Genomic DNA, 16,477 nt, shown 5'->3' on the forward strand with positions numbered 1-16,477 from the left:
CCTTTCTTGCAACGTATCAGGTAGACAACGTTGGCCAAGTTGCAAGAATATTTACCGTGTACCTGGTGGATGGTATTCTCACGTGTGATGATGTCATCCGTGTCGATGATCCGGCATGTCTTGCAGAGGTTATTGTGGCAGGGTTGTGAGGTATTGTGGTCATTGTTCTCCTGAAGGCTGGGTAGTTTGCTGCAAACAATGGTCTGTTTGAGATTGCGTGGTTGTCTGAAAGCAAGAAGTGGGGGTGTGGGGATGGCCCTGTCGAGATGTTCGTCTTCATCAATGATATGTTGAAGACTCCAGAGAAGATGTCATAGCTTCTCCGCTCCGGGGAAGTACTGGACGACGAAGGGTACTCTGTCCACCATGTCCCGTGTTTGTCTTCTGAGGAGATCATCTTCTCCGGAGTCTTCAACATATCATTGATGAAGACGAACATCTCACCAGGGCCATCCCCACACCCCCACTTCTTGCTTTCAGACAACCACGCAACCTCAAACAGACCATTGTTTGTAGCAAACTACCCAGCCTTCAGGAGAACAGTGACCACAATACCACACAATCCTGCCACAATAACCTCTGCAAGACATGCCGGATCATCGACACGGATGACATCATCACACGTGAGAATACCATCCACCAGGTACACAGTAAATACTCTTGCAACTCGGTCAACGTTGTCTACCTGATACGTTGCAAGAAAGGATGTCCCGAAGCATGGTACATTGGGGAGGCCATGCAGACTCTACAACAACGGATGAATGAACATCGCTCGACAACCACCAGGCAAGACTGTTCCCTTCCTGTTGGCAAACACGTCAGTGGTCACAGGCATTCAGCCTCTGACCTTCGGGTAAGCATTCTCCAAGGCAGCCTTCACGACACACGACAGCACAGAGTCGCTGAGCAGAGACTGATAGCCAAGTTCCGCACACGAGGACGGTCTCAACAAGGATCTTGGGTTCATGTTGCACTATCTGTAACCCCCATGACTTGCCTGGGTTTGCAAAACCTCACTTACTGTACTGTCTGGAGACAATACACATCTCTTTAACTTGTGCTCAGTGCTCCTTCCACTCACATTGTCAGCCACTTTAAGACTTGAACAGCGGGTTAGGTGTAAAGAATCGCATTCTAATCAGTAATCTGTAAACTGTCTGTGCTTAATAGGCTCTGTCTGAGGCCAGAACTCTCCATTCACCTGACGAAGGGACTAACCCCGAAAGCTAGTGAGTGTACTATCAAATAAATCGTTGAACTTAAACCTGGTGTTGTCAGACTTTTTACTGGGAAAAACAATGTCAGTAGAATCACTCATACCGAGAAAGTTACTTAAGTAAAATAACACATACTGAAATAGAGCACCCCACCCCCCCACTCAGACTGACAAAGACACACATATCAACAAGATTTTGGTGTTCCCTCCCCTGAGCAATACCACTCAGTTGGGGGTCTGAGTCACAGTCAGTCTGAACTTTTCTTCAGGACACCATACCTGGCTTGTCCTCATACTTCTCTTCTTTATAATGATCCACCACAATGTCAGTCTCCACAGAAATCAGCTTCTTCTTGTCAAACTCTCGCAGGTGTAGGAGAGTCAGTTCATCAAACTGGTCATAGCAAAAGAGAACCTACCAGAATCAAAACAGGGAGAACGTAGGTTAGTTTAAAACCTGTGCACAACGTGCCGCACGGAAGCAGAGTCCAAATCCAAATTGATGCTCTGTTCTCTGGCAGGTTCTGTGAATAAAGCCTTACAGAGAGTTCATGATGCATATGGGTTGGGAAAATTCCCTGAATACTGTATGGATTGGGTACAATTTCAGGATGGTGATATAATTGACTTGAACTATTGGAACAAGGGGCATTGTAAAGAAAATCAGGCAGATGCACACTCCTGACTGTTGTGTTGAGAACCCACTGCACTGCTCAACTAATGGAGGTTTGATAGGTGAGAATTGTATGTCGCCTTGCTGGAGGTGAGCACAGGTTTCCTATTTACGTTCTGTTCAATTGGTCAGCTGAACAGAATCTGTGTTGATGGAAAGCTCAATTAGTAAAACTGATAGCAGAGAAATCATATACAGAAACGTAGATGTGCAAAAATCCCAGTTCCAGACACCCAGATACACAACATTCCCACATTCAGACACCTGGATACACAAAATTCCTGCATTCTGACACCCGGATACACAACACTCCCACCTTCAGACGCAGTAAGGGAGACAGTGCAGTTTAATGATTTGGAAACATGTTCTGCTGCTCCTCACCTCCATTTCCTTCTTCTTCATGGCTTCAAAGTACGGTGAGAATTCTGCCAGGTGACGGTTTGGGGCACACAGGTAATAAATATTCCTGCTTCCCGCTTTCATCCTGCTGCCATACTCAGCTAGACTGGTCACCTGACCCGCTGGCAGCATTGACGATTCAAATCTCAACAGTTTTCCAATGTCCTCCTAAACACACAAGGCAGTCGGTTAATAGCAGCTGCTCAGCCTCAATCAGGACTTGCGACATCCTCAACAGCCTCGCTCACCACTTAACTCAAAAACTCTGATTACACAAACTGCAGGATGCAAAGTAAATGAAACAGGGCAGGAGACTCCAGCTTGAAATCCTGGTCTGTTTCATTAGCCAACATGATCACTAGCAGCAGCTGGAGCATTTGAATGGGGCTCCAAACCCTGAACTGAGTCGGGTCCTGACCCTTGCATTTGTGTAGTGCTGAAGTGGGCATAGGGTCGAGATCTGTAAACCAGGTCTTAATGGCACAGGAGATTATGGCACCCATCTTGTCTGTGATACCTGTTAGAGGTCACTGCCTCAACCACCCTCTGGCAAACACTGCTCAAAGACCTTGTTCATTATCAGAAAAGCAGAATATTTTTTCAAGGGGGTGGAACTTACAAATCTTGAAGTTTAGTATTTTATTTGTATACTTGTACAAAGAACACAAAGTCAGCATGCTGGTACAGTAAGCAAATGGTAGCACAGTGGTTAGCATTGCTGCTTCACAACTCCAGGGACTTGGATTCGATACCCGACTTGGGTCACTGTCTGTGTGGGGTTTGCACATTCTCCTCGTGTCTGTAGGAGTTTCCTCTGGGTGCTCCGGTTTCCTCCCACAGTCCAAAGATGTGTGGGTTAGGTTGATTGGCCATGCGAAAATCTCAGTGCCCTGAGATGCATAGATTAGAGGGATTAGTGGGCAAATTTGTAGGGATATAGGGACAGGGCCTGAGTGGGGTTGTGGTCGGTACAGACTCGAGGGCCAAACGGCCTCTTTCTGCATCGTAGGGAATCTATGATTCTAAATGGGGTTACATTGAAGGTTCTAGGATGAGAGACTGAATAGTCTATGGAATTTAGAACAAGAGGTGATCTCACTGAAATATACCAACACTGTGGAAGGGCTTGGGCAGGGTAATCACTGGGAATTTGCATTCCCTGGGTAGGGGATGCCACAGAGTAAGGAACTGATCATTTAGGGTTGAGATGAGGAGAAAGTTCTTTCTCAAAGAGTTATGAATCTTTGGAGGGTTGTGGATGCTCCATCGTTGAGCAATTTAAGGCTAGGAAAGACAGACTTTTAGCTGTGGGTACTATGGGGAGCAGGCAGAAGAGTGAAGCTCAGATAGAAGATCAGCCATAATTGTATGGAACAGTGGAGCAGATTCATGGGGCTATATGGTCTGTTCCTGTTCATTTTGTATATTGTGCTTGCAACCTCTCATTTTCTCTGAAGATGTTTGCTATTCTCTACTCTCTATCAAAACTTCATTTTAAAAAATCTCAATTTAATTTTTCCTTCATCTTCTACACTCCAATGGAAAGTCATAATATTTCAAGCCTCTTCTCAGAATTAGTTACTAGCCCTTGGTGTCAACATGCTGAATCAATGATGTACTCTCCTTGGATTTAATGCCCTGTCTGAAACTGGGCACAGAACTGCAGTCTCTAATTGTCACCCCACTAACATTTTGTCTAATTTATCATTTCATCAAATCTCACACACTGATTGTGACCGTGCACTCCATGTCCTCAGTACCCCCAATCAGTCCCCCCTCCTGCCATCCCCAACCCCTATTGTCTGAAAGCTTTTCCTTTTCACATACTGATTTAATTCCTTATTGAAAGTTATAAAACTGCTGCCACCATTCTTTCAGGCTGTGCACTTCAGATTTTAATAACTCTCTTTATACACTTAACACCACACCTCCAATCCCATCACCCTTGTTTTCCTGTTAACTAGCCACACTTGCACTTTCAGGGAATTGGGAATTTGAACCATCAGATCTCTGCATGAATCCATATCTTTCAGTATCTTTCCATCTAGAGTTTGCTTCACTTCCACCCCTTTTAACCACTGTCTGATCTATGAGCTTGTGTGTCTTGGCTGAGCCCTTCTCACTGATAAATCCTGCAACTCCATGTCATCAGCAAACTAAGATTTCAGTCCCTGTATCCAAATGCAAATCATCCATACACAGAAAAGTCAGAGGAGGGAGTGCTGAAAATTTGCAGAGAAACCTGCAACATCCCTGTCCATATAGGACAAAATCAGGACTTTCATTCATTCCCTCACTGCCTTTAAATTAATATCCCAAAGCCAGCAAACCTTCACATCCTGTTCAGCAGTTGTCACAATTCCCTCACGTATGAACAATCCGTAATCCTCATAAAACTTGATGAACTTTTCAGGTTCCTTTTTCCCCTGGTCGAGGAAGAATTTGATCAGTCGTTGCTGCAGAACATCTCGCAGTTTCCTGCGGACAGCAACATGAAAGATCTGAGGGTCACACGGCTACAGGAAGATGGTTACATCAGACCTATTGGGAAAATGGCCCAGAATGGTCAAACTGCTGCCCCTCTCCTGGGTAAATGTACTGACATGCAAGATACTGAACCAGGCAAAGGAAGCAAGTCTCCACACTGACCTCTAGCCTGGGACGATGGAGCTGAAGCCAGCAGGGGGCAGCAGTGAGAGGTCTACATTACGTTTCAGTTGTGCCAGCTGACGGTCACAACAGATATTTGATCTTTTCTGCCAGGAAGTGCATGGCAGGATAGTCACTGAGAGCACTGGGCTTAGCTGTGATGGCCTACTCTCTCACATTTGTCCACCATCAATCTCACAACCAGAAGTATAATTTGGATCGGGGACTGGAAGGATATCAATGTCTGCAGAACTGTCAAAATCTTAAACTGAATATACTAGTGCCAAAGTCAATCTTTTTAAAAGTCAAGCTTGTAACATCTAGCCTAAAAAAGAAATCATAGGTTTTCATGTAGCACTTTGCGAAAATTGCCCTGAATTTTTCATACCAAAATATCACCCTGGAGATGAAATGTATATTGTTCATAACATTAGAGAATGAATAAATGTGATGATTATTAATATAATCTCTTTAGCGTTGTTTGTTTTTACTCTTTCATCGCAGCTCTCTTTTTCAGATTTCATGGGTGCTCAAATCAAATCAGCCCCTCAAAAACATTACCCCTGTAAAAGCAGACTTTGTGACATTTGGCCTAAAACACTGGTCAGAAGAATTCTACTTTTACACAAGTGTATATGGTTTACAGAATAAAAGTTACCATGGCGTGACTTATAGACTGAAATTTACTCAAATGATTCACAGGTTTATACACAGAGCAATCAATACCCTGAAATTAGTTCCTTCAGCCCACACGATCCAAAGCCCATTCACTTCTTTCACTACTGACGAACAGTATCAGCAGCGTACCAACAAGGTGCACTGCAGGAACTCACCAAGGCTCCTTCGACAGCACCAACCAAACCCACAACCACCACCATCTAGAAGAACAAGAGTTTGGGAACATCACCAGCCCCTCCAAGCCACATTGACTTGGAACTATATGGCTGTTCTTTCACTGTCGCTGGGTCAAAATCCGGAAACTCCCTGAAACAGCACTGCCAGTGTACACATATCATATGGACTGCAGTGGTTCAAGAAAGCAGGTAGCCACCATTTTGTCAAGACATACTAGGGTTAGGCCTAGCCAGCAACACTTATCCTGTAAACAAATTCAAAGTTTCAAGCTGGAATGCAATTGAGAAGTTATGGGGTTTGTTTGTATCATAACAAATATGCTGGAGAGAGTTACATCCTGAAATCTAATTGAGGGATTTAGGTGGATTATTATTTGAACAGATAAGAACATAAGAACATAAGAAATAGGAGCAGGAGTAGGCCATCTAGCTCTTCGAGCCTGCCCCGCCATTCAATAAGATCATGGCTGATCTGTCGTGGCTCAGTTCCACTTTCCCGCCCTCTCCCCATAACCCTTAATCCCCCCTCTTATCAAGAACCCATCAACCCGCTTCTTAAAAATATTTAGCGAGGCAGCCTCCACCACTTCAACGGGCAGAGAATTCCAGAGATTCACCACCCTTTGAGTGAAGAAGTTCCTCCTCAACTCCGTTCTAAACCGCCTCCCCTTTATCTTGAGGCTGTGCCCCCTAGTCCTACTGTCTTTTTTGAGCGGGAAGAGTCTCTCCACCTCTATCCTATCCATCCCATTCATCATCTTATACGTCTCAATGAGATCTCCCCTCATTCTTCTAAACTCTAACGACTACAAGCCTAGTTTATTCAGCCTCTTCTCATAGCTCAACCCCCTCAACTCCGGTATCAGCCTAGTAAACCTCCTCTGCACTCCCTCCAAGGCCAAAATATCCTTGCGCAGGTGCGGCGCCCAAAACTGCACACAGTACTCCAGCTGCGGCCTCACCAATGCCCTATACAGCTGCAGCAAGACCTCCCTACTTTTATATTCAATCCCCCTCGCTATAAAGGCCAGCATCCCATTCGCCTTCCTGACCACCTGCTGCACCTGCAAGCTGGGTTTTTGCGACTCATGCACAAGGACCCCGAGGTCCCTCTGCACCGTCGCATGCTGCAGTTTTTCACCACGTAAGTAATAGTCCTTCCTACCATTCTTCCTACCAAAGTGGACCACCTCACACTTGCCAACATTAAATTCCATTTGCCATTTCCTGGCCCATTCGCCCAGCCTATCTAGATCCTTCTGCAGACTCTCCACACCCTCCGCACAATTTGATACCTGGCACCAACTGACAGTTTGGAATCTAACAGAGATTTGGAGAAGTTGATTTATATATAGAATAACACATAGCCAGGAGTGAGTTAGTGATCTGAATCAAATGGAGTCACTCAGCACGCATACCTGATGAGCACACTTTCCTGAAGTAACTCACGGCTGAGGTTCAGTGGGATATCCTCACTGTCAACAACACCTGCAACAAGCAGAAAAGCAGAGGAAATGTTGTGGAAAACACATTTAGCATTACTGACCATCTGGTAACACTGAGTGCAGGCAAAGTTAATCCCTGCAGTTGGAACCCATAGCCTATGTGGGTTTACACTTCTTATAGTCACAATAAAATGTTCTGAAATGTTCATTTTCTGAGAGGGGAGAAACCTGGTAGGTGGAAAATCATCCGCAGCTGTGACACTGCTGAGATTAGTTAAAATTCTCTGTTGGTATTTAGGGTCCTGGAATTGGGTAAACCCCAATGAGGCCAATCCTTGACCTCGATCTCCCCCCTCAACTCCACACACACACACACACACAAAATGGAGGCTGGGTAAAGCCCCAGTGAGGGACTCCCACCAACGATACCAGGTAAAGCCTCAGTGAGGGGCTCCCCAAGACTGGGTAAAGCACCAGAGAGTAAACCCTGCAATGGACAATAGCCTCTGGTGACCCAAAGTTTATACATGTTAGTGGAATCCATGCTTCTTCTGGGTCAGTAACTGCCAACAATCACTCTCCAAGACAGACATATGAAGGCCTGATGTATCCTGGAGGATGAGTACTCAGGCAACTAAGGGAGGAAGAGTAAAGATGGAGTTGAAAATATACTGATGCCCTAACAGGTATATTCAGTAAACAGCAGCTAAAATTCAGACTCTGGTAAGAGACCGACAAGAGATCAGATTCTGGAAACTCACCGCGCAGAAATCGAAGCCACTTGGGGAGGATGTCACTAGCTTTAGTCTGAATCAGCACTTTCCGGCTGTACAATGCCACACTGGACCCCAACTCTCTGCTCACATCAAACATACTGGGCTTCTACGGAGCCAAGAGAAGAAAAACAAAATCCCAGAGTAAAAGATTCACACTGACTGATGTCCCACCCCCTCCCCCCAACTGCCTGGCCCAAGGCACTGCAACACCCACAATCCCCAGCGAGGGGCCTGGGATGGATCTCCCAAATCCACACACTGTCCTCAGCTCCTTCCAACCCTGCTAATCCCTACCTGACTTCAGACAGCGCACCTGCCCTCATTTTCACCAGAGGTCTTTCCACCCCAACCTCCCCTTCCACAGATTACCCTGGACATCTTGGCCTGACTTCTTCATCCCAGTTTATTTGGTGTGCAGAAATATACCGCGATTATTATTCCAAGTTACTTTTTCCAGAAGATCACCCATTATCCAAACTGATATCCCAGTGCATTACAAAGGGAAGGCTACACTGTCAGAGGCACAAACTCCCCAGGCATCACTGGAAGACCAGGAGGTATTCTCCCTGGTGTCCTAGGAAATATTTGTCCTCAACCACCATCATTAATTATCCAGTCATTACTGCGTTGCTGTTTGTGAGAACTTACTCTGTGCAAATTGGCTGCTGTGTGCCCTACATTACAACAGTGATTACACTTCAGAAACTGTCACTTCAGAAAGTGTGACGTTAGTTGATAGATACTTCTATAGTAACAGCTTTTCCTGGCTAACCAGTTCTGTAACAACAATGAATGCTTGGAGACCGTGATAGGTCCTTGCTACAGGAGGGAATTACTGTCCAGTCTTTTTACTCTGACCAACAATGCTCACCATGTCTGGCACATAGAAGATGCTGCGAATGTTCAGTGGGGCATCGGTGCGATAATGAAGGACGTATCGTGGTTTGTCGTAAGCCTTTGCGACATAACGGTAGAATTCCTCATGTTGCCACTCGCTGATCTCCTTAGGATCCATCATCCACAGAGCCTGAATAAATAGAAACTTTCCCTTTGATCAGTCCACCAAATAAATCTGTCAGTCAGGTTGACCCTCTAGTAATAAATTCCACAAACTGCACTTTCAAATGAACCACATCAATTACTCACTGACATCAACTCATCAGCCAATCTCTTACCCATTTCTACTGGAGTTAATGATTTCAGCCTCAGTGCAACTTCCACCTTATAACTGAGCCCCTAGCATCCAATATTTTCTCACCTGTCTGCTTCACAAAACTCAGTCAGCTTTCTGTTCTGATGGGGTAGAGATTCCTCGTCACTTACTCACCTGGAGAGTGTTCAATCGCCGCCCATTCAAGTAGATTGGGAAACTGACAAAGTTGCTGTATTTGTTCACCACCTCTGGAATACAAACCAAATATGGCGTTAACTCTCCATTCACCTGACGAAGAGAGAAACCTCGAAAGCTTGTGCATTTACTATCAAATAAATCGGTTGGACTAAAACCTGGTGTTGTCAGACTTTTTACTGTGTTTACCCCAGTCCAACGCCGGCACATCCACATCACGTTAAATCTGTTGGCCAGCTTGAACACTGTTAGACAGCAGACAAGAACTCACTACCATTTCCTTGCCCATGTGATCACAAGTCCTTCATGAGTTCCCTGGTTACTCCATCCAGCCAGGTGTTGGCCAGTGACAGTATCACACTTGCCTGCAATAGCGACATGATGGAATATCAGAAACTTAGAGCACAGGAGGTCATTTGGCCCTTTATGATCTGCTGGCTCTTTGAAAGAGTTATCCTGTTCAGTCAAACACTTCCTTTTATCTGTAATCCTGTAGGTTTGTCAACTCCCCTTTCAAGTGATTCATGGAATGGGTTTCCAACACCTTTTCAAGTTGACCGTGCCAAATTCCAACAACTCTGGCAATGACTAAACCAGCGATCCCTGGTTATTGACCCACTCACTGCAAAACCTCTCATCATTCTGATACCCTTTATAAGATCACCTCCTACAGCCTAACGAACGTGATCTAAATATATGCCAAGAACAGTCTAACTGGCCATGTGATTTTCCGCTTGAGCAACAGGAAGGGAAAATTGGAAGGAATGACAACCAGCATGTTTACCTATTGAGGCATTATTTCGTTTCTTACCTCGAACCCGATCTTCATTTGCAAATTCCTTGCAATCTTCCTTCAGTTGGATGACGATCTTGGTTCCTGGCCTCACTCCAGTGGCTTCAGCAATTTCGTATGTCCCAGAGCTGGAGGCACATGTTAAACAGTCAACATCATCAACGTCTCAACAACTCCCCTTGAGACCCTCAACCACATTCCCCTTACAGCCCCCCCTCCCACAGTTCTTCAGAGGGCCCTCCTTTGGTACTTGGTTCACTGAATCTCCCCTCAGACTTCTACATGCCCTCTGCAACCCCCCACCACTACGAGACCAAGTCCTGGACTCCCTTAACAGATAATCATCATTAATGTTCCCATAAAGATCAGAATCCAAATCCTGGAACTCCCTCCCCAACGGCACTGCAAGGGTACCTATACCACAGTGACTCCAACAATTCAAGGTGGCAGCTTACCACCACTTCAAGGACAATTCGGAACGGGCAATAAGTTTGTCAGCCATGTTCTTACCCTGTGAACGAATGAATGGTATTTGTTTCCCTAACTTGCCAGCTTCTTCCCCGGCTGGAGATGGCCCCATTGTATAACCTGTGGGGGTGCATGAGTGCAGTCTCCTCACCCGTCAGAAGTCCATTTATACGCTGTGCTGCCACTCTCCGCTGCCTGTGTATACACTTCCACTTTATCAGCCACCATGAACACAGAGTAGAATCCAACCCCAAACTGCCCAATGATCCCAGTGCCAGCCTCTGCTTGGCTCTGCAAAGCCTCCAGAAAAGCCTAACATCAAGAAAGGAAACAGAATCTTCCATTTAAAAGGCAAAGAAGGAAATCAAGCAAATACATTCAGAGTTTTGTACCTAGGATTAAACAGACAAGCAGAACAATAACATTTGGCTCATTATGTTTGTGCAGGCTGTTTGAAAGAGCTTACTTCATTAGCCCTACTCCCCTGTTCTTTCCCCGTGTAATATCTAATGCTCTGTTTTTAAATAAATATCTAATTTACTGTTGAATGTTATTATTGAAACATACAGGCCAGATCATAACAACATGCTGCACAAAGAAAACACGTCCTTGCTGCAGTTTTCAAATTAATAACACAAAACATAGTACGGAATAAATTCAATTCCAGTGGAAAGAAGCACAATTGGAGGAACTCTCAAGGCTGCCAGGCTGTGTTACAATAGTAATACAGAGAAAACAAAATTAACCAAACACTGCTGGGGGTTTTTCTGAGAGACTATGAATTGCTAAAACTTAAGTTGAACACAGAAACTCGTGAAACAAACGTCCTATGATCTGGAGGAGGGAACCGAGTGTATGGTGTCGAAATTTGCTGATGACACCAAGATTGGTGGAACGGCAAATTGTGCGGAGGGTGTGGAGAGTCTGCAGAAGGATCTAGATAGGCTGGGCGAATGGGCCAGGAAATGGCAAATGGAATTTAATGTTGGCAAATGTGGTCGTCCTCTTTGGTAGGAATAATGGTAGGAAGGACTATTACTTACATGGCGAAAAACTGCAGCATGCGACGGTGCAGAGGGACCTCGGGGTCCTTGTGCATGAGTCGCAAAAACCCAGCCTGCAGGTGCAGCAGGTTGTCAGGAAGGCAAATGGGATGCTGGCCTTCATAGCGAGGGGGATTGAATATAAAAGTAGGGAGGTCTTGCTGCAGCTGTATAGAGCACTGGTGAGGCCGCAGCTGGAGTACTGTGTGCAGTTTTGGTCGCCGCACTTACGCAAGGATATTTTGGCCTTGGAGGGAGTGCAGAGGAGGTTTACTAGGCTGATACCGGAGTTGAGAGGGTTGAACTATGAGGACAGGCTGAATAAACTAGGCTTGTGCTCGTTAGAGTTTAGAAGAATGAAGGGAGATCTCATTGAGACGTATAAGGTGATGAATGGGATGGATAGGATAGAGGTGGAGAGGCTCTTCCCACTCAGAAAGGACAGTAGGACTAGAGGGCACAGCCTCAAGATAAAGGGGGCGGTTTAGAACGGAGTTGAGGAGGAACTTCTTCACTCAAAGAGTGGTGAATCTCTGGAATTCTCTGCCCGTTGAAGTGGTGGAGGCTGCCTCGCTAAATATTTTTAAGACGCGGGTTAATAAGTTTTTGATAGGCAAGGGGATTAAGGGTTATGGGGAGAAGGCGGGGATGTGGAACTGAGACACGACAGATCAGCCATGATCTTATTGAATGGCGGGGCAGGCTCGAAGGGCTAGATGGCCTACTCCTGCTCCTATTTCTTATGTTCTATCTCAAAACGTGTCTTTTATTGACCAATCGAGTAAATGGGAGAATATTAGATGGCTCATCATCCCACTAGGCGGCTCTGGCAAACACAATAATTGCTCTAAAAATACAATGCCTCCGTAAGGCCAATTATACATTTCTCAGAATCTTAGTTCCCACTTTTCCAGTGGGCATAATCCAGTAAATATTAATATCAGTCAATAATCATCCCCATCCCCAACTCCAGCCAATAACAATTTACATCCTGACCTCATGGGATCTTACTTGTCCTTAATTTCAGATGTTATCTCCCTCAATTGCCCAGCAACACAGCAAGGGTTAAAGTTAATATTCCCATAGATCCACATTCATGTCAGGATAAGCCAGACCTTGAGAAAGTGTTCATGTCTGCCTGTCATTCGGTGGTTAATGACACAGAAGCTACAACATGACAGTCAAAAGCTCAATCATCACCAGAAAGGCCTCAGGCTCAATTACTGGGCTCTGCCTGTGCAGGGAGAGGGGCTAATCTGTCCTTAACGTCCTGTGACCCAGATGGTTATGGAAAGGCAAGACCAGGATAGACAGCGAAGCCCACAAAACTGAAAAGCAAATACAGTTTGGCAGGCTTCTGAGTGACAGGTTAGATATGGTTGCAGGGGTCAGCCAGAATAATCCAGAGAGGGGGATGCAGGGGGAAGGAGAGGGTACATCAAAGAGAAAGGAAAATGAACCAATTCTAGGAATTTCCAACCTTAGATCCAGAACGTGCGATGGTTCCCAAATTCTGAATAAGTTCTTCCCTGGTCATTCCTACACCAGTATCCTGTGGGGGGGATATATTAAGAACACTTAAAACCAAAGACCTGGGGTCAGAATTGCTCATTTCAGTATTATTCTGCATTAGGAACCATGTTGTGTAGAATCTCTGAGCAAAGACGGAGCGCTGAATTTCCTTCCTCATCACAGGGAACAGTTTCTCCATTTCAACGCTATGCGATCATTTTAACATTTTTAAATATCTCCATTAAATCACTCCTTAACCTTCTAAACAGAAGGGAATACAAACCAAGTTTACACAATATGTCTTGACAATTTAACTCTTTTATCCCTCTTCCAGTTTTGGTGAATCAGTATTATTTTTCCTCCAAGGCCAATATCTCCTTCAATAATAAGAACAGAAAATGCTGGAAATACTCAGCAGGACTGCCAGCATCTGTGGAGACAGAAAAGGAGTTAATATTTCAGGTTGTTCACATTTCATTAGAACTGGTCGTCAGTACTGAAAGGTTAACGCTGTTCCTTTCTCCACTGATGCTGCCAAACCTACTGAACATTCCTAGCCTTTTCTGTTTCTATTTCAGATTTCCAGAATCCACAGTATTTTCTCCACAATAGGATACCTAGCGTTGAAAGTTGTACTTCAGATGCATGTCTCAAACAAAAGCACAAGAGAAAGTAGTGAGTGTTCTTACCTGGATGGTGAGGCTTCCCTTCTCTGCATCACTCTGCAAGTGAATTTCCAGAGGCTTCTGGTCCTGAGCATTACTCACAAGCTTGTGACGGAGCTTTTCAAGGGCATCACTTCCATTGGATATCAGCTCACGAATAAATACCTAAGTTGAGGAGCAAGTAATCAGATAAAAAACATTTTCATTGAGACAAAGCAATAAAACCTACGACAGACCTGAGACCAGAGACAATCTGAAATTACATCAATAAAACCAGCTAGGCATGGTTTGTTACTGATTGTTTCTTTAAACTAAACTTTAAAAAACAAGAGTGATTTTTCATTTCTTACCTCCTTCTCAGAGTACAAGGACCGGGCAACAATATCCAGAAGCTTCTTCGTCTCTGCTTGAAACTCATACTTGGAAAAAGATCCTGCACAAAAAAGATTTAAGAAAAACTGAACACCAAATAGATATTAATCACAGATGGAGAGAAGGGAGAAGTTGGATTTGTTCTACTTTGAGCAGAGACGGTTAGAGAAGATTTAATTGAGATGTCCAAAATTATGAGAGATTTTGATAGAGTAAATAAGGAGAAACAGTTGTTACTATGAGGCTGATCAGTAACAGGAGGTCACAGATTTTAAATAATTGAAGAAAGAAACTGGGCCAGGGGAAACAAAGAATTTTAAACATAGTAAACAATGATCTGAAATGTGCCATAAATCAATAGTAACTTTCAAATAGGATTTTTTACCTCTATCATGGGATGTGGGTGTCATTGGCAAAACCAGCCTATCCCAAATTGACCCAGAGGTCGTTGCGGAAGTACACCCATAGAGCTCGTGTGAGGGACCTCGAGGATACTGACTCTGAGACAGTAATATATAGAACTTAACAGGCCCTTCGGCCCTCGATGTTGCGCCGACCAGTGGAACCAATCTAATGGCCCTCTAACCTGAACTATTCCAATATTATCCATATGCCTATCCACTGACTATTTGAACGCCCTTAAAGTTGGCAAAGTCTACAACTGCTGCAGGCAGGGCATTCTACGCCCTTACTACCCTCTGAATAAAGAATCTACCTCTGATATCCACCCTATAATTATCACCCTTCAATTTAAAGCTATGTCCCCTCGTGTTAACCATCACCATCCAAAGAAAAAGGCTCTCACTGTCCACCCTATCTAGTCCTCTGACCATCTTGTATGCCTCAATTAGGTCACCTCTTAACCTTCTTCTCTCTAATGAAAACAACCTCAAGTCCCTCAGCCTTTCCTCATAAGGCCTTCCCACCGTACCAGGCAACATCCTGGTAAACCTCCAATGCTTCCACATCTTCCTTATAATGCAGCGACCAGAACTGTACGCAATACTCCAAGTGCAGCTGCACCAGCGTTCTGTACAGTTGCAACATGATCTCGTGGCTCTGAAATTCAATCCCTCTACCAATAAAAGCTAACACACCGTACGCCTTAACAACCTTATCAACCTGGGTGCCAAGTCTGGATGGTGTGTGGCTTGGTGGTAGCGCTCCCACTTGTCTCCTTTTAGGTGGAGGTAAGTTTGAAAGTTGATGTTGAAGGAGCCTTGGGGAGTTGTTGCAGTGCCTTCTGTATATGGTACACACTGATGTCAGTGTTAGTGGTGGAGGGAATGAATACTGAAGGTAGTGGATGGGGTGCCGTGCCAATCAAGCAGGCTGCTTTATCCTGGATAATGCCAAGCTTCTTGAATGTTGTTGGTGCCACATTCATTCAGGCAAATGGAGAGTGCATTATAGATGGTTTTGTGGAGTCAGGCACTGAGATACAAAATTCTCAGCCTCTGACCTGCTCTTATAGTCACAATATTTATATGGTTGGCCCAGTTCAGTTTCTGGTCAATGGTAAACCTCAGGTTGTTGATACGAGAGATTCCATGTTGGTGGCTGCATTGAATGTCGAGGGGCGATAGTCAGTGAGTCTCTTGTTGGAGTTGGTCATTGCTTGGCACTGTGCAGTGCAAGTGTTGATTAACACTTATCAAGTCGAGGCTGAATGTTGTCCAGGCCATGCTGTCTATTGGCATACAATGTTTCAGCAAATGGTACAGAACATCCCCACTTCCAACCTTATAATGGAAGGAAGGTCATCCTCATTTCAGGTCTTATGATGGAATGAAGACCACTGACGAACGAATGAGACAGATTTCTTGAATAAAATTTGAAAAGAAAAGGTTTACAAGGCTTTAACGACAGTAAGCAGAGTGCAGCTAATCGGATAGCTTAACCAACTAATGAATCTGCAAAAGCACAATGGAGCATTAAGAACATAAGAAATAGGAGCAGGAGTAGGCCATCTAGCCCTTCGAGCCTGCCCCGCCATTCAATAAGATCATGGCCGATCTGTCGTGGCTCAGTTCCACATTCCTGCCCTCTCCCCATAACCCTAATCCCCCTGCTCATCAAAAACCTATCAACCTGCGTCTCAAAAATATTTAGCGAGGCAGCCTCCACCACTTCAACGGGCAGAGAATTCCAGAGATTCACCACCCTTTGAGTGAAGAAGTTCCTCCTCAACTCCATTCTAAACCGCCCCCCCCGCCTTTATCTTGAGGCTGTGCCCTCTAGTCCTACTGTCCTTTGAGCGGGAA

The 16,477-nt window shown here is 44.8% G+C and overlaps 1 protein-coding gene across 1 annotated transcript in view; it reads right to left on the bottom strand.

Moving 5' to 3' along the window:
• trap1 (TNF receptor-associated protein 1) overlaps positions 1-16,477 on the bottom strand; it is a 35,636-nt gene that overhangs the window by 14,334 nt on the left and 4,825 nt on the right. The window contains exons 3-14 of the mRNA XM_080206730.1: positions 14,192-14,274; positions 13,866-14,006; positions 13,145-13,216; positions 10,773-10,933; positions 10,172-10,281; positions 9,340-9,413; positions 8,884-9,039; positions 7,998-8,118; positions 7,210-7,279; positions 4,619-4,766; positions 2,271-2,456; positions 1,496-1,631 (exon numbers count right to left, since the gene is read on the bottom strand). Coding sequence (XP_080062856.1) covers positions 1,496-1,631; positions 2,271-2,456; positions 4,619-4,766; positions 7,210-7,279; positions 7,998-8,118; positions 8,884-9,039; positions 9,340-9,413; positions 10,172-10,281; positions 10,773-10,933; positions 13,145-13,216; positions 13,866-14,006; positions 14,192-14,274 — 1,458 coding nt within the window. The remainder of the gene's footprint in view (positions 1-1,495; positions 1,632-2,270; positions 2,457-4,618; positions 4,767-7,209; positions 7,280-7,997; positions 8,119-8,883; positions 9,040-9,339; positions 9,414-10,171; positions 10,282-10,772; positions 10,934-13,144; positions 13,217-13,865; positions 14,007-14,191; positions 14,275-16,477) is intronic.

This window comes from Carcharhinus amblyrhynchos, chromosome 18, assembly GCF_965287045.1.
Source record: "Carcharhinus amblyrhynchos chromosome 18, sCarAmb.v2.hapA, whole genome shotgun sequence".
Classification (NCBI taxonomy): Eukaryota; Metazoa; Chordata; class Chondrichthyes; order Carcharhiniformes; family Carcharhinidae; genus Carcharhinus; species Carcharhinus amblyrhynchos.